Source organism: Gopherus evgoodei, chromosome 1, assembly GCF_007399415.2.
Source record: "Gopherus evgoodei ecotype Sinaloan lineage chromosome 1, rGopEvg1_v1.p, whole genome shotgun sequence".
Taxonomy (NCBI): Eukaryota; Metazoa; Chordata; order Testudines; family Testudinidae; genus Gopherus; species Gopherus evgoodei.
Window position 1 is genome coordinate 215309951 of NC_044322.1, and position 21994 is coordinate 215331944.

Genomic DNA, 21994 nt, shown 5'->3' on the forward strand with positions numbered 1-21994 from the left:
ATGGAGGCCCCTGGAGTCGTGCCTTCATGGCAATGTACATAGGTCCCTGCTGAGCCGCTGCCTCTTCAGTTCCTTCTTGCCACTGCTCTGACAGAGGGGAAGGAGGGTGAGTATCGGAATGGATAAGAGCCACACATCTCTAAGAAGTTACAAGAGGTAGGTAACTTTTTTCTTCGAGAGCTTGATCATATTGATTCCAAGTAGGTGACTCCCACCTAGTCCCTAGGAGGAGGGGTCAGAGTTCACTGAGTCACAGACTGCAGCACCACCCTGCCAAATGTGGCATCATCTCTAGCCTGCTGAGTAATGGCATAGTGCGATGACCACACTGCTGCCCTGCAAATGTCTTGAAGGGGGACCTGTGCCAGGAACACCGTTGAGGAAGCCTCCGCTCTTCTAGCGTGTGCTGTTACTGCTGAGGCAGGTATCTTTGCTAGGTCGTAGCACGTCCCAATATAGGCCAAGATCCATGAAGAGATCCTTTGGGACAACACTAGAAACCCCCTCATCCGCACAGCAATTGCAATGAAGAGCTGTGTTGATTTTCGAAACAGCTTTGTCTGCTCATTGTAAAAAGCTAACGCTCATCTGACAACTCACAACCCTGGGTTTAGCAGGCCAGTGCTCAAACCACTGAGCTATCCCTCCCTGAAGCACCTTATCTAATTTTCTAGATCAAAATGCCTCTTCTTTGTGTAGGACAAGACAATTTAACACTTTGTGACAAACGAGATGAGCTAACAAGGAGTGTTGGAGAAACAGGAGGTTAGGTGAGCGTGACAAAGGGGGTCCTCTCAATAATGACACCTTACCCTCCTCTTTATTTTGGAGAAGAGGTTCAAAAGTTGAGATACAGTGTGTAAAGACATGGAGACACTGATATGTATTGGGGGAGGGATAAAAACAGTAAATAAATTACTGTAGACATGGCACGGTTATCCCTCCCCCTCTGGGTCGGAGAGAGGCCACATTGCCTCACTAAGTTGTCAGGCCGCTGCCTAGTGTCAGGGGAATTAGCGTGAGGCATAGTGTCCCAACTGGGCTAATAGGCTAAGCAGCCAAGTACCTATAGCCCTTGAGCCCTGCATGCAGAGGCCATGCACAGTTTAGTGTATGGTCTCTGGGTCCTTGGGGCAGGGTTCAGAGCGCATATAGGTGACTAGTAGCTCCAGGCCCTTCAGCCAAGGGCACAGCACACACAATGGTCAATTTGCTCTGGCCTCTGGAGGCAGAGACAGAGCAAGACCTGCAGTCAGTCAGTTCTGGGCTCTAGTTGTAGGGCCAGAGCAAGCCCAGGAGTCAATCAGCCCTGGTGTCTTGGTGCAGAGACAGAACAAGCCAGCAGTCAATTGGCCCTGGTCGCTCAATGTAGAGGCAGAACACACCCAATAGTCAATTAGCTCTGGCTTCTTGATTCAGGGGCAGAGCATACCCAGGAGTCAATTAGCCCTTGGCTCTTGTACCAGAGCCAGAGGAAACGCCAGGGGCTGGGCATCCTAGCTCCAGGGGACAATCAATGAGCGCAGGCCACTGGGCCTGGTGAGGGGGAGGCTGCCACCCCTGGGATGGGGTGGAAGGTGGGGTCTGGGCCCACCCTACTCCACCAGACCCCAACATAGTGTCCTAACATTGGCAGAGTGGTCTACCCCTGGGTCAGCAGGGATCCCAACCACAACATGCTAGTTGTGCCTTATGCAAAGCTGCAGCCAGACCAAGGTCGGCTGCCTCTGGACCACTTCCTCCCCTCCTCTCAGGGTGTATTAGAACAGCAGGGTGTCCTCTGCCTCCTTTAGGTAGGTGGCCTGTGGCAACCCTAGGTTCAGCAGCAAGGTCAGCCTCCAGGAGCAAGCAGGGTATGTTTGACTTCTTCAGTGTCTTGGTCCCAACTGAGCAGGAGGTCCTGCACTTTATACTTCCTGTCCTGGTGACGTACTTCCAGCAGAGGAGTGAGGCAGGCCTGGCTCTGCCCACTTAGGCACAGAAGGGGTTCCTACCTGTCTCGGTCCAAGGGAAGCCACACTGCCTCACTACAACTATGCAATGGCCTTTATTATGAGCAAGAAAGTCTCAGAACAGGGGTGGACAAACTTTTTGGCCTGAGGGCCATATTGGGGAATAGAAATTGTATAGCAGGCCATGAATGATCACAAAATTGGGGTTGGTGGGTGGGAGGGGGTGAGGGCTCTGGTTGGGGGTGCAGGCTCTAGGGTGGGCCTGGGGATCATAGAATCTCAGGATTGGAAGGGACCTCAGGAGGTCATCTAGTCCAACCCCCTGCTCAAAGCAGGACCAATCCCCAACTGAATCATCCTAGCCAGGGCTTTGTCAAGCCTGACCTTAAAAACCTCTAAAGGAGATTCCACCACCTCCCTAGGTAACCCATTCCAGTGTGTCACCACCCTCCTAGTGAAAAAGCTTTTCCTAATATCCAGCCTAAACCGCCCCCACTGCAACTTGAGACCATTACTTCTTGTTCTCTCATCTGGTACCACTGAGAACAGTCTAGAGCCATCCTCTTTGGAACCCCCCTTCAGGTAACTGAAAGCAACTATCAAATCCCCTCATTCTTCTCTTCTGCAGACTAAACAATCCCAGTTCCCTCAGCCTCTCCTCCTAAGTCATGTACTCCAGCCCCCTAATCATTTTTATTGCCCTCCGCTGGACTCTCTCCAATTTTTCCACATCCTTTTTGTAGTGCAGGTCCCAAGACTGGACACAGTACTCCCGATGAGGCCTCACCAATGTCGAATAGAGGGGAATGATCACATCCCTCGATCTGCTGGCAATGCTCCTATTTATAGAGCCCAAAATGCCATTAGCCTTCTTGGCAACAAGGGCATACTGCTGTCATATCCAGCTTCTTGTCCACTGTAACCCCTAGGTCCTTTTCTGCAGAACTGCTGCCTAGCCATCCGGTCCCTACTCTGTAACAGTGAATGGGATTCTTCCGTCCTAAGTGCAGTACTCTGCACTTGTCCTTGTTGAACCTCATCAGGTTTCTTTTGGCCCAATTCTCTAATTTGTTTAGGTCCCGCTGTAGCCTATCCCTGCCCTCCAGCGTATCTACCACTCCTCCCAGTTTAGTGTCATCTGCAAATTTGCTGAGGGTGCAGTCCACATCATCCTCCAAATCATTAATGAAGATATTGAACAAAATCGGCCCCGGGACCGATCCTTGGGATGCCACACTTGATACCGGCTGCCAACTAGACATGGAGCCATTGATCACTACCTGGTGAGCCCAATGATCTAGCCAGCTTTCTATCCACCTTATAGTCCATTCATCCAGCCCAGATTTCTTTAACTTGCTGGTGAAGAATACAGTGGGAGACTATTTCAAAAGCTTTGTTCAAGTCAAGAAATAACATGTCCACTGCTTTCCTCTCATCCAGTTATCTTGTCATAGAAGGAAATTAGGTTAGTCAGGCATAAGAAAGAAGTTCGGGGTGTAGGGGGGAGATCAGGGCTGGGGCAAGGTTGTGGGAAGGGGTTCAGGTTCCAGCTGGGGGTGCAGGCTCTGGAGTGGGGCTGGGCATGAGAGGTTTGGGGTGCAGGAGGGTGCTCCGTGCTGGGATCAAAGGGTTTGGAGAGCAGGACAGGGATCAGGGCTGGGGCAGGGGGAGAGGCTATGGGGTTCAGGCTTCAAGCAGTGCTTACCTCAAGCAGCTCCCAAAAGCAGTGGCATGTCCCTTCTCTGACTCCTATGCGTGGAGCAGCCCCCGACTCTGCGCCCCAGAGTGGGGCCATGCTGCAGTTTCCAGGAGCAGTGTGACATGGCCCCCGACCCAGCGCCCAAGCTGGAGCACCAGAGTGTGACCGAGCCATGTGGTGCGGCCCCTGACCTGGTGCCCCAGCTGGAGCGCCAGAACAGGGCAAGCCCCAGAGACTGCTCTCCAGTGGGAGCTCACGGGGCAGCTTAAAACAGCTCGCAGGCCGGATCGTAGTTTGCCCACCCGTCTTAGAGCAATCTGTGTTCATGAAAGACGTGGGGGTGTGGCAGCCTGCCCCATCACAATCATACAGTGCACAACTTCTGGTCAGCCATGAACCCTCCAATTTCCAAATTAATGTTCTTGGAACACTTATTAATGGTTTCCATATTATTTCTGTAGCAATTATTCCGATGCTCGCCAAATCAGAGAAACCTATCAAAGTTCATGGAAACAAATCCAGGATGTGGTCCAAATCAGAAGATTACAGTTGGAAGGGACTTCCCGAGGTCATTTAGTCCAACCTCCTGCTCAAAGCAGGACCAACCTCAACTAAATCATCCCAGCCAGGGTTTTGTCAAATCTGCTCTCATATACTGTATGTGGTGCACACTAGGAATAAAGCCCAGATCATTTCTATCCAAGTGAGTCAACATTATACCTAGATGATCACAATCTCTTAAGTCACTAATTAGATGTTGGCAAAACATGATACCAATGCAGGTCACTGCTCTCTGCCCAAATCAGGCTGTAGTCCCAGTGATGGGTTGGACCCCTTAAGGTGACACCTGAGATACCACTAAGCCCTCCAGTTATGCCAGTCTGGGCACCCTTCTTACCTGTCTTGCTGAGCCAGGCTATTAAGCCTCCTCCAGTGCACCCACAGGCAGGGCCACACCCAACTGCAGAATGACAGACACTGAGATCAGATCTAGGAAGGCTCAGTTTAAGGGACTTGCTCCAGCATTCAGGTGTCCACCTCCCTTGGTATATTATGAAATCTGCCTCCTCCCTCAATGTGGAGGAAGGTATGCACAGTCTCTTATCCCCACTTATTATGAATTGCACAAACTGGGTTGTTATGAAGAAATAAGTTTATTAACTACAAAAGGTGGATTGTAAGTGAATATAAGAGTAATCTGTTTTGTTCTCTCATCTAAGCAAATAAAACAAAACACGCAAGCTAAGCTTGTTCCCTAAAGAAATTAGTTACAAGTAGTGATTTCTCACCCTAGATATCGTTACAGGCAGATTACAGAAAGTCTTGAAAGGCAGCTGCACTGGTCTCCAGCTTAAGACCGTCAATATTTATTACTCACAAGGTAGATGTCCTTCCAGCTTGGGCTCAACACTTCTCCCCCGAGGTCAGTTCTTGCTTCCAGATGTTTTTCAATGTCTCTTTGAGTGGGGAGGCAGAGGAGAACCTCAATGTCACTTCTCTGCCTTATACAGTGCTTATGGCGGGAACCTTTATCTCCGAGTGGAAGAACAGCGGCATTCCAAGGGGTGGTGACTCAGACCCATGTCTCTGCAAGACTGTGGCAACCATTACTCACAGACTGTCTGGAGGGTCCACATGAAGACTAAGCACTTTCACAGTCCATTGTTTTTGCTAGTGGGCCATTAGCCCTGTCTGGCTTTTCCATTCTTGTACTTGAAGGGCTGGTTGGGCTGACACCCAAAGTAGCATATTTGAAATACAGATACATAGTCAATATTCCTAACTTCAGATACAGAAATGATACAGGCATACAAATTGGATAATCAATCACAACCTTTCCAATTATCTCACATGAGCTATCTTGCATAAAGTATATATCTCAGTTATGTCATATTAATATCATAAGCATATTTTCATAAAGAACATGGAGTGAAACATCAGTCCCACATCATAGTTTACTCCTTACTCTCCTGCAAACTTTCGCCACTTCATGAGCCAAGAATCTTCTAGAATCCACATTAGCAACCCTGGCAGCACACACACATTCCTTTTCCCTCAGCAGTCAAGATACCTGAGCTGTCGGTTCCAAACCTCCACACTGTGTGTCTTTGGAAACTCCACATTAATAAACCATTCAAGGAGTGCGGCATTGTTTTGGTGGCACTTTTCCTCTCTGGTCCTCACTGTATACTCAGCTCTCACCCATGGCTCCATGTAGCTATAAGTATGTGACAACAGCCACATCCTGGTAAGCAGGTGGGCTAAACCAGGTGAGGGTAACCAGAAGTGTGGAAACTGACTGGATTTAGGGATTGTCCTCCAAGCATACGAAGATTGTTCTGGTAGCTGTCAAGGTTTGGGTCTTAAAACAAGGAGAAATTAACCATCCCCCTCCTTTTCCCCCCTACCAATCCCTGGTGAGTTTAGACTCAATCCCTTGGATTCTAAAACGAGGAAAAATCAATCAGGTTCTTAAAAAGAAAGCTTTTAATTAAAGAAAGAAAAGGTAAAAATTCTCTCTATAAAATCAGGATGGAAATGCTTTATAGGGTACTCAGGTTCATATAGACTAGAGGGACTCTCCCCCCACCTCCAGCCTGAGATTCAAAGTTACAGCAAACAGAGGTAAAAATCCTTCCAGCAAAAAGACATGTACCAGTTGAGAAAAACATAAGACTAATCCGCCTTGCCTGGCTATTACTTACTATTTTGAAACATGAAAGACCGATTCAGAAAGATTGGAGAACCTGGAATGATGTCCCGTCCCTCTCAGTCCCGAGAGTGAACAACGAACCAAAAGAAAAGCACAAACAAAGACTTCCCTCCACCAAGATTTGAAAGTATCTTGTCTTCCTATTGGTCCTCTGGTCAGGCGTCAGCCAAGTTTACTGAGCTTTTTAACCCTTTACAGGTAAAAGAGACATTAACCCTTAACCATCTGTTTATGACAGTAGTTAAGGCGGAAGAGACCATATATTGGTCCAACAACTTGAAAAGCAGTGCAGCAACACATTGTGGAAGGCGAAAGGCATGATGGGGCACTACAGCAGTCATGGCTATCCACTGCAGCTAAAGAAGCCTCCAGTAGTAACAGCCTTTGTGCCACTGGGCCAAGCTTTAGCCTCCAAGAGAATGAGATTGTCCCAGTGCAATGACTCTCCCATTTTAATCAACCTCACATGCACACAATTCATGCACCTCTCTTAAAGAGTCCTGTGGCGATGGGGGAGTGGCGAAGTGACTGGTGAAGATGATTACTGGTTGTTGTAACCACAAGCTTGCACGCAGGTGGCCTGGGACACTGGTCGCCCACCCCATCCCAAGGGCAGCAGGGAAGCTTGGCAACATGCCAGGTGACAGAGCAGCCCTCATTAGGATTGCACACTGCTCTCCCTGTGCAAGGGAAGGGGTTAGAAAAGGTGCCTCAAACATTGCCTGCGCCAATCAAATCCGGTCAATTTACCGCAGGTGGCAGATCATCCTCAACGCAGTCGAAAACTAAAGAGCACTTGGAACATCAGGACTATGACAGACCAAGATGATACTTCTCAATTTAAAAGAATAGCTTCCCTTTCAAAAGAGCTAGCCCGGTATGATATTGACATTGCAGTGTTCAGTGAAACCAGATTGGCAGATGAGGGCTTTATTACAGAACTGGCTGGGGGCTACACCTTGGGCTTGTCTACGCTTACTTTTTATAGCACTCTAACTTGCTGGCTCAGGGGTGTGAAAAATCACCCCCTTGAGCGCAGCAAGTCAGAGTGCTTTAAAGCGCTAGCGTAGACAGGCTCCAAGTGCTGGGAGCTGCGTTCCCAGCGCTTGGAGTTAATCCCCTCGTCAAGGTGGATTACCAGGAGCACTGAGAGAGCTCTCTCCCAGCACTTGTGCGCTACCATATTCACACTTCAAAGCACTGCCGTGGGAGTGTTCCTGTGCTTTGACTTTTCCAGTATAGACTGCAACATCACAATGTCTACATGGTTTTATAAAGATATGTTAATGAGTGAACATAATGTAACTGGAATATGCTTCATGCAGAAGGTCTCTTGTAAGGTATCATTACAAAGCTTATAATCTACTGAGCGTGAGCATCCTATTTGTATAAATGTACCACTTGTATCTGAAACTGGAAATACGAAATATAACTCTGAGGGCCTATTGTAATTATGCAAAGTGTGGGCCATTAATGGTGATTTGGAATCTTGATGAAGCCCATTAACCAGGACAATCGTATGCAGATGGGTGTGTTTTACCTGTAAGTCTTCCTTTATACGTGTGTGCTGGCAAGTGGGCAATGAAATGTAATCATGTCACCTGAACTGGAATCCATCTTTAACCTGGTGTCTTTCCATTGAGAAGGAGGGGGTGGGAACTCAGGCTGACAAAGGATTCCCGTCTTATGCAAAAGATATATAAAGGGGTGGGAGAACAAAACGAGAGAGGAGCCATCATGAAGAATCCCCTAGCTACCACCTGAGCTGGAACAAAGGCTGTACCAGGGGAAAGAATTGTGCCCAGGCCTGGAAGGTGTCCAGTCTGAGGAAAAACCTTAATCTCGCCCTCAGAGATGCTTCAATATCTGTATTCAGTTTGATTAGACAGATTTGCACATTTTATTTTATTTTGCTTGGTGACTTACTCTTTTTTCCTGTCTGTTACTACTTGGAGCCAATGAAATCCTACTTTTAATGAAATCACTTTTTACTTATTAACTCAGTATGTATTAATACTTGGAGGAGCAAGCAACTGCGCATCTCTATCAGTGTTATAGAGGGCGAACAATTTATGAGTTTACCTTGCATGAGCTTTATACAGGGTAAAACAGATTTATTTGGGTTTAGACCCCATTGGGATGGGGCATCTGAGTGTTAAAGACAAGCACACTTCTGTGAGCTGCTTTCAGGTAAACCTGCAGCTTTGAGGCAAGTAATTCAGACTCTTGGTCTTCGTTGGAGCAGATGGCATGTCTGGCTCAGCAAGACAGGGTGCTGGAGTCCCAAGCTGGCAGGGAAAGCAGGGGTAGAAGTAGTCTGGGCATATCTGGTGGCAGCTTCCAAGGGGAGTTCTGTAGTTCAATCCATCACAGACATTTCCCTTCTTTTGGAAGGGAAAAGAAGCACAATTCATTGACTGGGAATTGTCATCACAACCAAACTCTTGTAATGTCTTGAAGAATTTCCAACAGGCATCCACAAAAGACTCATGAAACTCTGGCTATGGCTAAATAAGTCACGATTTGCTACCATCATAAGTACATATGTGCCCACCTTAACAAGCCTGACGATGCTAAGGAACAGTTCTACTCTGATCTCAACTCTCTCATTAAGTCAACACCTCAAAGTGACAAACTAATCATAGGAGATTTCACTGCACGAGTAGGTAAAGATAACTGGCAAGGTGTCATTGGAAAAAATGGCATTCAAAAAAAATGAACAAAAATGGTCTCCTACTCCGAAGCAAGTGTGGGGAACATAACTTAATTACAAATACTATCCTCAGACAGGCAGACAAATATAAAACTACATGGATGCACCCCAAACAATGGCATCTAATAGATTCGCATTGATGGACAGTGTTGTACATAGAGATGTCTGGATCACCAGAGCCATGTGTGGATGGAGCAGGAAGCTGGATGGATCCTAGAATGATTAGGTCAATATTGAATGTACACACTGTAGCCGCATGCCTGAAATGCCAAAAACAATCAAGAGATCCCAATATTGCTGAGTTAAATCATGCATACTATCGAGACAAGCTACAAAGTGCACTAGGAACCAACCTTGGTGATAACCTTGTTTCATGGGAGGAATTCAGAGATACAGTACTAAGACATTCCCCTGGTGTTATCTGGACTGGTGATCTGCTAGGTCACTTCAATCCTTGACTCTGGGAGCCAGCATTACCCTGCTCTGCTGTGAGAAAACCCACTCCTGGGTTGTGCATGCACAGCCTCTGGCATGTATCTGGGAGCAGCTTACATGAGTGAGCACCTTTGGCCAGCCACTGCTTGGATTGTGCAACTAAATGACACTAGCCAATATCTCCGGTCTCAGACACAACCCTAGGAACCTCTGTCTTGCAGCGTCCAGTTATGCCTGCTGGACGCTGCAAGCTTATAGGAGTTCGCCAGTTTAACAAAGAAATTGATATGTACTAGGTTTGTTATCCCGAAGAGAGTCTGACACTTCAAACTGAACACACTGCTTCAGGTAGAACAAACAAATTTATTAATTACAAAAATAGATTTTAAGTGATTACAAGTCAAAGCACAAGTAGTCAGTTTTGGTCAAATGAAATAAAAGCAAACTTGTTCTAAGTTGATCTTAACACTTTCAGTGCCCTTACAAACTTAGATGCTTCTCACCACAAGCTGGCTGGTTGCCCTTCAGTCAAGCTTTCCCCTTTGATCAGTGCTTCAGTTGCATGGTAGCGGTGTCTGTAGATGGAGGTGGAAGAGAGAGCATAGCACGTCTCCCCCTTTAATCATGTTCTTTCTTTCCTCTTAGTTCCCCCTGCCCCTTCAGAGTCAGATAAGCATTACCTCATCAGTCTCAAACTGACCAAGGGAAGGGGGGGTGACTCACTAGAGAGTCCAACAGATCTTTTGTTGCTGCCTAGGCCAGTGTCCTTTGTTCCTGTGAGGCTGGGCTGGGCTTGTCACACCTCATCAAGGCATGTATGGGAACTACCCCTCTGCTCCTGAAGAGTTTTTGCCTGGGCTTGTTTTAAGCCACACGGACACATGTTTAGCCTCACAAGTATATACATGAAATTACAACCTATAACATTGCTCAGTGCATCATGAGCCTTCTGAAGACACACGCCATGACAAACGGCATTGGATACCACACAATCATATTATAAGGATGGACACAGAGGTGCAGGGTGTTCCTGAGGTACGGACTGTCACAAGCACAAAAACGTGCAGCTGACATCCTCAGACAGAAGAAAAGGGCTCATGACGACAATGAGAATGAAATCACAGTACTCTTGAAAGAAAAAAAAAATGAGGCTTTCCAAAACTGGCAAAATAGTTATTCAGTCCATCCCAAAGAGACAGGTTCAAACTTCTGCAAAGCAACACACGGAGACAACTACACTCAATACAAGATAAATGGTGGGAGAAGGTAGAAGAAGACATTCAAGTGTATGGAGAAACAAATGAAATAAGTTATTTGATTCTTTGAAGCTAGTACATGGACCTTCAAAGGTGGGCAGAGGTTCACCCATGACAGCTGATGGCTAGACAGTCAAAGACCTACATCTGTTCCATGCCATGTATAACGGATGAAAAAGATTAATTGTTCACTTTAATATAACGTCATAAGCAAAGTTTTATGAATGAAACATTAGTTCATAACCCGTTACCCCAATAACTGGCTAATTGACAATTAAGATGCTTGTAAGAGCCAAACCCTTTAGCCAGTTGCCCTTGTAAGTTTCACTGTCAATCCAATTCCTGCTTAAACCACTGTTGGGGGGTCCGTGCCCCGAATAATTGGTAATATGGCATGGGGTTAAAAGTTTATATTCCCAGGCCTGCTATTGCCCTCGAAGTACCCCTTAGATTAATCAATATGTTCCTTTAAAGCTAGCAAGAGTACATGCAATCATTTATCATTTTCTTTTGTTCTTTTGTTTATGGTATAAAGTGTAATCGAGCAAAGGGGGGCTCTGTAGTGTGGGTAAAGGATATAGTTTAATTAAAGGATCCGGTACTTAATGAATTGTAAATGATGAATTACGGCACCTGTAAGCATCTGTGTAAACAAGTGGGATATATAAGGTGGGGAAAAGGATAGTGATTCGTGCATGATCTGAGATTTTATATCTCCTTGCACCTTATTTGACTCAAATAAAGATACTTGCTTCTCCACTCCTGTGTGTTCATTGGGGATATGCACACCGGGCAAATGAACCCCAACTGTTGCACCCCTGCAACAGCTTTGGCGACCGCAGCAGGACGTCAGAGGCTGAAAATTAGCCTTGCCCGGACACTCTCCGGTGGCCGACAAATTGAGACAATCGCTGATGCCCAGCGCGCACCGGTGCTTTCATCAGGGGCCTCAGCGAAGTCTGGTACGGTTGACCCCGGGAGGCACAACGGTGCAACGCCCCAGAAGGTGGAGAAGCTTTGGTCCCGAGCGACAGTGAGGAACCAGTCTCGGGGATAAGGTAGGATATAAGTTAAAGGATTGAATCTGTCACCTGCTAAGACCTGGGGACGCCCAGGGTCTCCCGGTAAGGAATGGGACAGGGACAGTCACAGGATAAGGTAGCGTGCACGCCTTTAAATGCATTCTGGTTGCATTCTCGGTAACTGGAAAATCTTTGGAATGGATCCACTAACTAAGGGTAAACTAAAAAGATATTGTACAATAGACTGGCCTCAATATCAGCTGGAGGATCAGGAATGGTGGCCACCGGAGGGTTCGGTTAATTATAATATGATCCTCCAACTTCTTTTATTTTGTCAGCAAACTGGTAAATGGAATGAGCATATGTATGGTCAGATATTTATGTCATTATGGAACAGAACAGATATTTTGAAGCAGTGTAATTTGATTCCAACAGGCTTAGGAAAGAGTTGTGAAAATGTTTAAAACTCATTATTTACTGTAATAGCAGGAGCGGGGTCACATTCGGCCACAGCACCCCCACCGTACGGTGACAAAGTCCCCTCAGCCCCGCCAATTGAGCCCGCCACAGGTTTGTACCCTTTAATTACTGAAACCCGAATCGCTCACAATGCTACAGCTACTCAGGAGTTAACCACTATGCAGGTGTACTCTCATGTTCCTTTTATTCCTGTGGATCTAGCGGCTTTCAAAGCGCAGGCAGGGGAATTCTCTACCAATCCCTCCCGATTTATTCCAGTTTTTGAAGGCTGTCTGGTTAGTCATAAACCTGACTGGATGACTGCCAGGTACTTCTGTGAACACTCCTCTCTGAAGTGGAGCGAAACCAGGTTTTAGCTAAGGCATGGGCAGAAGCAGAACGAAGATATGAGCAAAGTCTTGATACTTAGAAGGAGGCCAGGGAGAAATTACAGAAAATTATAGATAAATTCCTGCAGTATGGGGTATTACAGGAGTGTCACTCAGCTTGGAATACCCCTATTTTACCAGTCCAGAAACCGGACGGCAGTTATCGATTGGGGCAGGACTTAAGAGCCGTCAACGAGGGGGTTAAGGCTCTACACCCCCTCGTGCCCAACCCATTTACACTGCTAGCATCTGTGGGGGGACAGTATTCATGTTTCTCAGTTCTTGATTTAAAGGATGCCTTTTTCACGATTCTGGCAGACACACAGTCCCAGGAAATTTTCTCCTTCGAATGGGAAGACGCAAACAGGAATAAAAGGTAGCTGTGATGGACAGTGCTGGCATGAAGATTTAAGAACTCCCCCACTCTCTTCGGTCAAGCTTTATCTCGGGAGTTGGAAAAATAAGAACAAAGTCCTTCTCCTGCAGTACGTTGATGATTTACTAATAGCAGCAGTGGGACTAGAAGTATGTCTCCAGGCAACCGTAAGTCTTTTAAACTTTCTCGGGTTGCGAGGGTATCGCGTGTCAAGAAATAAAGCCCAAGTTGCCCTCCCCGAAGTACGTTACCTAGGCTTCCAGATCAGACAAGAGGAACGCCAGCTCTCAAGGGGGAGGCTTGAAGCTATTTGTCGAGTCTCTACTCCCCGGAATTGCAAGCAGCTCAGAGCATTCCTGGGAATGGCAGGATTTTGCTGCATATGGATCTCAGATTTTGGACTGCTAGCTAAGCCACTGTATGAATGTGTTAAAGGACAGGCTCATCAAAAGAAGGATCACAGTATTAACCAAGGAACACTGCTAAGACTGTGGCTCTTAAACTTGTTAAAGAGATTTTTCCTAGATTTGGCCTGCCTCGCTGGATGCAGTCTGACCAGGGAACACACTTCACCTCAAAAATTGTCCAGAATGTCTCGGATATCCTCCAGCTCAACTGGAAACTTCACATCCCTTGGAGGCCACAGACCAGTGGAGTGGTAGAACGCACTAATCAGACACTCAAGAGGCACCTAGCCAAAATATGTCAGGAAGCTTCTTTAAAGTGGCCTGATGCCCTACCTTTGGTTTTATTCCGCATTAGGGCTCTTCCTAAGGGTAGAACTGGTTTAAGCCCCTTCGAGATTATGTTTGGAAGGGCATGGCCTATGAATGGTACCCCGATCCTGCTAGGGGAATGGGAGGCTGGGTGTGGATATTTGTTTCAGTATATGTGTTCTCTGTCTGCTGTTTTATGTTCTTTTTACAGATACGTTAAGGACTCTCAGCCACTCCCTTTGGATGCACCTGTCCATTCCCTACAGCCTGGTGACTTCGTCCTCGTCCGTACCTGGAAGGACGAACACCTCCTGGTAAAGTGGAAGGGACCCTATCTCGTCTTACTGGTTTCCCACACAGCGGCTAAAGTAGAGGGACACAAGAGCTGGATTCACTACTCCCGCCTAAAAGCTGTACCTCCACCGCAGAATCCAGACACTAAGCTGTAGCTGGTTCAGCCTACTGGAACCAGAGAATCGGAAGATTTGAGACTCAAGTTATTGTTTAAATGCAAATCACTCTAATTTGGCCATGTTTTTAATACTTGTATGGGTGTTTACTGTTTCTGGACAGCTGGCCCTTTTATCTTTCCGCTCCCCAGAAAATAACTGGTGGGCCCTTTTAGCTGTCACAGCCTCTAATTCTTCCGACTTTTGTGTAGGGAGGGGTTACACGTTAGGGTCTGTATTTACTACTTGTTTTGTGGGGATGGCTATGCCCTTGCAAGAAATTCACAAATATACTAAACTTGCTGGTTTCAATATTAAATTGACAGCTTTGCATCTGTCTCAGTTTGGTTCTATCTCAAGTCCTAAGCCCTATACAAACAGCATCGTCTTCAGATTAGCCTAATGGCCGTGTCCTCAAATGTTACTTCCTGTTTTACTACTGTAGGGGTATGGAAGGTTGATACTAATTTAACCAACCATGAGATGAATTGTTCTGTTTCCCCAACCCCGACTTCTTATTTTTATGTACACTTATATCTTCCCTGTGGGTGGTTTTTGCTCTGCGGACTAACTGCATTCACTTATGCCCCAGCTAACAGTTTGGGAGGCCCTTGTTCTCTTGGACGATTAACCATGGGGGTTGTCCCTGGCCATGCTCTAGTTCTAAAGACACCTGGGCCTACCCGAGTCCAGAGAGCTCGGCGTGGCCTGCCTCTGGACGAAACCTGTGATTCTAAGGTAAACCTGGTGTCTAAATCTCAGGCTATAGCCCTCGCTACTTCATTGGTCGGAGTCCCAGGCCTGGCCTTAGATGCAGAGCTCCAGCTTGCTAAAGTGGCCTGTGCCCTTGCCAAGTCCATTAATCTAACTTCCACTTTAATCTCTGACTTGGCCTCGGAACTCACAGGGGTCCGAGAAGGGGTACTCCAAAATCGCGCTGCAATAGACTACCTCCTCTTAAGGCATAATCATGGGTGTGAGGAATTTAAGGGTCTCTGTTGCTTTAACCTTTCAGATCACCGTCAAAGTATTGAAAATAGACTAGCTACGTTGCGTGACCTTATCACTCATATAATGCAAAATAGTCACAATGATTGGTGGGGTTCTTGGGGTTTTGGTAATTGGTTTGAGTGGCTTAAAAGCATTTTTACCTCCCTGGTAGTAGTAATAGTGATCGGTTTGCTCTTCTGCTGTGGTCTGCAGTTAGGAGGGCCTTGTTGTAAAAGTTGTCTGTCTGTCCTCTGTCAGCCAACAGCAATGTACCCCCTTAGGGCAGTCTCGCTACCAACATTGGGTGGCCTACCCTTTAACCTTGTTTTAAGTAACGAATATGAGAAAACTCAACGAAAGGCCTTTAAGTATTCTCAAAGGGGGGATTGTTGGGGGGGGGGGCAGGCCCCGAATAATTGGTAATATGACATGGGGTTAAAAGTTTATATTCCGAAGCCTGCCATTGCCCTCGAAGTACCCCTTAGATTAATCAATATGTTCCTTTAAAGCTAGCAAGAGTACATGCAATCATTTATCATTTTCTTTTGTTTATGGTATAAAGTGTAAGCGAGCAAAGGGGGGCTCTGTAGTGTGGGTAAAGGATATAGTTTAATTAAAGGATGCGGTACTTAATGAATTGTAAATGATGAATTACAGCAACTGTAAGCATCTGTGTAAACAAGTGGGGTATATAAGGTGGGGAAAAGGATAGTGATTCGTGCATGATCTGAGATTTTATATCTCCTTGCACCTTATTTGACTCAAATAAAGATACTTGCTTCTCCACGCCGGTGTGTTCACTGGGGATATGCACACCAGGCAAACGAACCCCAACTGTTGCACCCCTTGCAACACCACTGAGACTTGCACTGTTTCAGTATTGTAACTTCTGTTCACTGTTTACCATATTGTAATTCAAACTCCATTTTGCAAAACCCTGCTATAATCTTATTAATTTAGACGTGTAAATGAGGTATGTATAGATAATGAAATCAACCTCCAGCACCAGCCTGTTCTGATGAAATAGAGTTCAAAACACTACCGGCTGAAGATGCAGACAACAGCCCTAACAAAGTAAGAAGAGACCACCCTAAAAAGAAAAACAAAAAGGTACAATAAAAGGAAGATAAAAGTCAGGTCTGAGGCTGAAAGTCATGTCTGCAATTGACGGGTGATCACACCGAACTCAGAGGCAGTGTGACATAGCAAGACCTATAGACTCTGGATTCAAACGAAAGCCTACAAAAAGGATGGGTGAGATGGAAGACTTTGAAGGTAACGTTCTGCTGCCAACATGGGAAGGCAGATCTAGCCTTCCTTGTGCCTGGCTTTCTTGGCCAGTTAGCCACCACAAGCTACAATCCCAAGCCACATTCAGGAATGGTAACTATGAAGCAGCTGCAGAACACACACACACACAGGTATTGGTCATAAATCAAATTGTGGTATCATAATAAATGTGGCATCTTTGCCTTGCCTCCTGAAATGATCCTGTGAAGTTTTGTCTGCTTAACACAGAGATGGGTTGAACACTTCAGCCAACTACTGAACAGGCCACCCTCAAATGAAACAAGTGCTATTAACCAGATACCTCAAGAGCCTAATCAGCACCACCCTGACTCCCCATACTCACTTGAAGAAACGGAAAAGGCATGATGAGCTCAGGAAAGTCCTCAGGCAGAGATGGAATACAGCAGAAACAAATCTGCTGGTCCAAAGATGTCAACAACACTCCAGAAAATCCCTATGACATCTGGGACAACGAAGAAATGCCACAAGACTTCAAAGAGGCCACAATTATTCCTTTATTTAAAAATAAAGGTAGCAAAAACAGTCTGTGGTAACTACCATGGGATCTCTCTCCTATCAGTGTCACTGGAAAAATCTTTGCTCGTGTCCTCCTAAACTGTATCAGAAGCCAAACTACCTGAGGGTCAATGCGGATTCACCGACTCCTTTCCTATTTCAAATGGAGTCAAACAAGGTTGTGTCTTTGCTCCTGTACTGTTCAACTGCTTCTTCACTAAAGTTCTCAACCATACTACAAACAGGCACAACAGAAGCATATATATCAGGTACAGACAACATCTCAGACTTCAATCTTATAAAGGCTTAAAGCAAAAATCAAAGTAACAGAACTACTAATAAGAAAAGCACTTTGCGGATGATTGTGCCCTCCTAGCACACACAGAGGGAGATTTTCAATGCATTGTAGATTGCATTTGGATGCTTCCACGAAGCAATCTGCCTGGAGAAAACTGTGGTGTTGCATCAACCATCTTCACTACTCCATGCCATATCCCATTAGCTTATCCATTAGTGGAATACAACTAAAGCAAGTTGACAAATTTTACCTCTCTCAGCAACAAGATCTCCAATGATGGATCTCTTGACAAAGATCACAAACAGGATACAGAGAGCTTCTCAGTCCCATTGGAAATCTATGCAACAAAGTCCTGAAATCTCACAACATAACCCTCTCAACAAAAACAGAACTTTACAGTGCTTTTGTGTTCACATCTCTTCTATGGCTGTGAGACCCAGACACCATATGCATGACATATCAAACAGCTAGAGGCCTTCTGTATGTGGTGTGTGTGTGCCATTATGGGGATCCACTGGAAGACAAAATTACCCACTTGGAAGTTCTCCAAAAGTCAAATGCCACAAGCATCAAGGCCATAGTGATAAAAGCCCAGCTATGCTGGGTTGGACATATCATTAGGATGCCTGAACATCGACTCCCCAAGAAAAAAAAACCAAACCATTTTCTATGGAGAATTGGCACAAGGACACTGCAATCAAGGCCACCCCAGAAAGTGCTAAAAGGATAGCACCAAGAACAGGGTACACTTTGGTGCAATAAAACTAGATGATCTTGAGAAGGCTGCATCAAATAGATCAGCATGGTGACATACAACACTCCAGCCTTTGATGAGGACAGAAATAATCAACTGTTAGCTGCAAGTGAAAAGCATCATGCTACTGCTATAGCTACCAAGAAGCTCACCCAATGACTGTGTCTGCCTGATCTGCTCATGAGCATCACGCTTCGGACTTCAGAGTCACTCCAGAATCCACAAAAAGAGATAACATGAAAAGATCAAACCAACAAGACTATGCAAGAATGAAGTAGCCATTTGCTCCCCTCCTTCCCACAGGGGATAGGAAAATACAGATTCTCAAGCAAAAAATCCAGTGCTTACCTACCACCTGTCCTCATTTCCCGTCCCCTTTGCAGCCCCAGCCTATCTCCTTGGCCCTCCCCACTGGTGCCTTCCCACACACACAGACCTCTGTATCTGGCTCTTCGCCACCCAATAGAAAAAGCATTTTCATTAGACTGGATACTGACTAGTTTGCTGTGTTCACAATAAACCTCCCCATGAAGCAAATGCAGGTTATATTATAAAACTAGACAACTTGTAGCAAACAATGTGAGTTATTAAATTTTTATTGCACAGGGGTACAAAGGTTCAGACTAGAAACATCAGTGGCAGGGTGTTCACAGGGCAATGGTATTGGCACATTCCCTCATATTATCTAGGCAAGCATAAAGTGGATGAACAAACTCATTTTCTTTATTGACACATACACATCTATGCAAGCAAAAATACGAACATGTTTTTAAACACCATTCACAATTTGGATCCCTCAAAGACTCAGTGAGTGGCACTACCTTGCACAAAAATTGACCGATTGGGACCATTTTTGACCTGCATCACAGCAGTAGTCTGATTTCTAATTCTGCACGCACACAAGAGCCCCACCTAAAAATTGCTATTTTTTCCAGGGCTTCGATCTCTGGGTCCTACTCTGCACTCCTATGAAGAGCTGCAAATTTCAAGAAAATCTCTGCAAGCATAGAGACTTTAGAGCACTTAGCCAAGGTCTACACTATATATCTATATCAGTATAATTATGTCACTCAAGGGTGTGAAAAAATCCACCTCCCGGAGTGACACAGTTATACTGACCTAAACTCTCTCCCCCTTCTCCCCCCCCCCCGCCACCAAGAATGCAGCACTATTTTGGCAAGAGGGCTTCTCCTGAGACATAGCTACCGCCTCTCAGGGAGGTGGATTAACTATGCCAACATAGATACTCCCAGGGGAATTCTGTGCTAAAAACAAACAGAAGAAAAACCACTGTGCACAATATTTTAAAATTCTGCATATTTTGTCAAAACAACACAATATAATCACACCCGTTTCAATTATTTTGGTAATTTATTTCAAAATACCTGTCAACAAGTTTGTTTGTAACAATACAGACAACAAAAAAGATTCAGGAAATGTTTGTCAGATTCGTTACTAGGCATATTAATACAGAACCCTGAGTAATAATTCATTTAAACTACAATACAGAACCATCTTTCCTGCACCCCTCAGAACCAATTCAAAGGCTGGGGGGGAGTGAGGGGTAACAAAGGAGCTGAAGGAGAGGGAAACAATTGCAAGGTGTGAACTTGGAGGGTTGTTGGGTATGGGTGGGAAAAATATGGTGGGGCTTTTTTTGTAGGAGGCACGGAGGGATTGTTAGAGAGATTCCCCCATGCATATCCTGGGGGACTCTTAGCCTCTCCTCTTCAATCATGCACATCTGCCCCAGTCCTCATGTGTCCCCATCCCCACGTGGCTGTGTCCCCACTTGGCCATCCCTCTTCCCCCCATCTAGCCCTGCAGCCCCAGTCCCCTCCTCTCATCCTTGTGTCCCTGCACCCCATCCCCATGTGTCTGTGCCCCTACACAGGCATTCCTTTCCCACCTGTGGCCTTGCACCCCTCCCCCGTCCTCATGTGGCCCTGCACCTCCACTCCCATTCAGCCCCTGCCCCAATCTGTTCTCCCCCCTAGCCCTTATGAGCCCATCTGACCTCCCAGCAGCTCCAGGCTGTTTCCCCATAGTCCCGGTCTCCTGATCTCGGCAAACAGGTGCTGTGAAGGCAGCACTGCAGGCTCTGTCTCTTCCCCTCCCTAGCTGGCTGGAAACAGCTGTTGTGTTCTAACGCAACAGTGGCCTCTGGTGGGCAAAAGGCAGAACTGCAGCAACTTTCTTACAGAAGCTATTTTCTGCAAACAAACATGTTAAATATGCACGGTCCATTTATTATGGACATGCACAGTGGTGCAGAATTCCTCCAGGAGTACATGGTGTAGCACTGTACATGAAGAAAAGTTTTTAGAAGTATCCTCCTTTAAACAGGAAGGATAGAGGGTCAATGGAGGGGGAAAAAGCTCCTCTTCACATCCATCTGCAGCATAGGAGGCTCTGAAAGGTGTGAAATGGACCATTCTTCTCAATGTGATGATCCCAGCTGATTAAGAACACCCCAGCCTGAAACAATAGCATGTGAATTGCTCCACCCATCTCAGGGGGGGTTCCCAATGACCTCATGAGTGCTTTAGATTAGAGCCTGTAATATGCATGAAGTATACTCATTCTCTGCTTCCCTTCAGAAGTGGCAGGACTTCCCCATATCCTGGTTTACATGGGAGCAGAGAGGAGACCTATGATCCTCCCAAAAGGGCAAGCCACCCACAATCCAGCTCATATTGGCAGGGGAAGGAGTGCATCCAAGCACTGTAGATGGCCCTAAGCCCCCCAGATCCTGGCACACACCTAGGAAGCAGTAAGAGGGGATCAAAACGCCACCAGAGATACAAGATCCCTCATATCCCAGCTCACGAGGGGGCAGGGATGGGAACCCAGACTCCCCTAAAGGAGCAAGAGTCCCCCAGGTCTGGGTACACATACAGAAAGGGAGAATGTGGGGCTGCTAGGTGCTCCTACCCCTAGTTGTCCCCCAGTCCTCCAGCCACTCAGCCCCACATTTCCCCTTCCCAGTGTCCCACTCCCACCCCCCCTCTAATTCCCACACTTCTCTGACCTACAATCCATCCCCCTACACTCCCTACTCTCACTGTAGCACCAAACCCCTCTCCTCCAATAACTCTTCCCCCTCAGGAAGCATTCACATGTCTAATCCCCCTCCTAAATAAAATTACTACCTATAGAACTCTAATTGTAGCAAGCTCCAGCCACTCAGTCCAAAACTCTTGTCACAGGTAGGTGCTTGTGATAAATTTATTCTTAGTTACATTAAAAGAAGGGTGAGTTCCCAATCATCAATCTCAACAAGGTATGTTTCATCCAGTCATTAGTACCTCTGAGTTTAATAGCACAAGGAAGCCAAAGGAAAGTATTTTTGGAAGGTGGCTCTGTAACTTGGGCATCTCAAGACCAAGAGACCCCAAATTTAGACACACCACATTTCAAATCAATCCAAGTAACTGTTCAGATGTGAGAGCACTTACAAGAGAGAGTCAAGCATATAAAATGGTGGGAAACGAAACACTCCCGACATTTTTCTGTAGTGGTATGGTCACTCTAAAAAAAAAAAAAGAAAAGAAAAAGAAAAATAAAGAAAACACCATTTTATTAAATACTGTTTTCACATGTCCTCAAATTTACTTTGGCTAAAACTAAGACAGACCATTTTGACTGACAACACATCAACAGCTTAATCTGTAGGTCAGAGCACATGCATGCACACACCCCTTTTTTCCCCCCTCTCCAACCTATACCTCAAGTGATCCCAAATTTGGGACACTAACTTTACCCAGTAGCCTTCAGTGGCACACCAAATTTCAAAGGAATCTGACTAAACACATTGATTTTAGAGGACTTAGAAAGGCCAGCCTGTCAACTGAGGTGATGAAACATCATTAACTATGATGGCACTGCCCTGCCATTAGGATAGGAGTCTGTCTGTGTGCCACATGGTGCCCAGAAACCCTGTTCTGGCAACTGTACTTGCCTCTGA

The 21994-nt window shown here is 46.0% G+C and overlaps 1 protein-coding gene across 4 annotated transcripts in view; it reads right to left on the reverse strand.

Annotated features, from left to right (window-relative positions):
* Positions 1 to 21994, reverse strand: part of VAMP1 (vesicle associated membrane protein 1) — a 92979-nt gene that overhangs the window by 61549 nt on the left and 9436 nt on the right. Inside the window, exons 5-6 of one of the 4 annotated variants that reach the window (XM_030535397.1) lie at positions 21486 to 21558; positions 19510 to 20439 (exon numbers count right to left, since the gene is read on the reverse strand). The exons of 1 other annotated variant lie outside the window; for it this stretch is intronic. In XM_030535397.1, the coding sequence (XP_030391257.1) occupies positions 21554 to 21558 (5 nt within the window). In that variant the 3' untranslated portion in view covers positions 19510 to 20439; positions 21486 to 21553. Of the gene's footprint in view, positions 1 to 19509; positions 20506 to 21110; positions 21559 to 21994 lie in introns of those variants that run through there. 2 more of the 4 variants (XM_030535388.1, XM_030535378.1) reach the window with 2 other exon arrangements.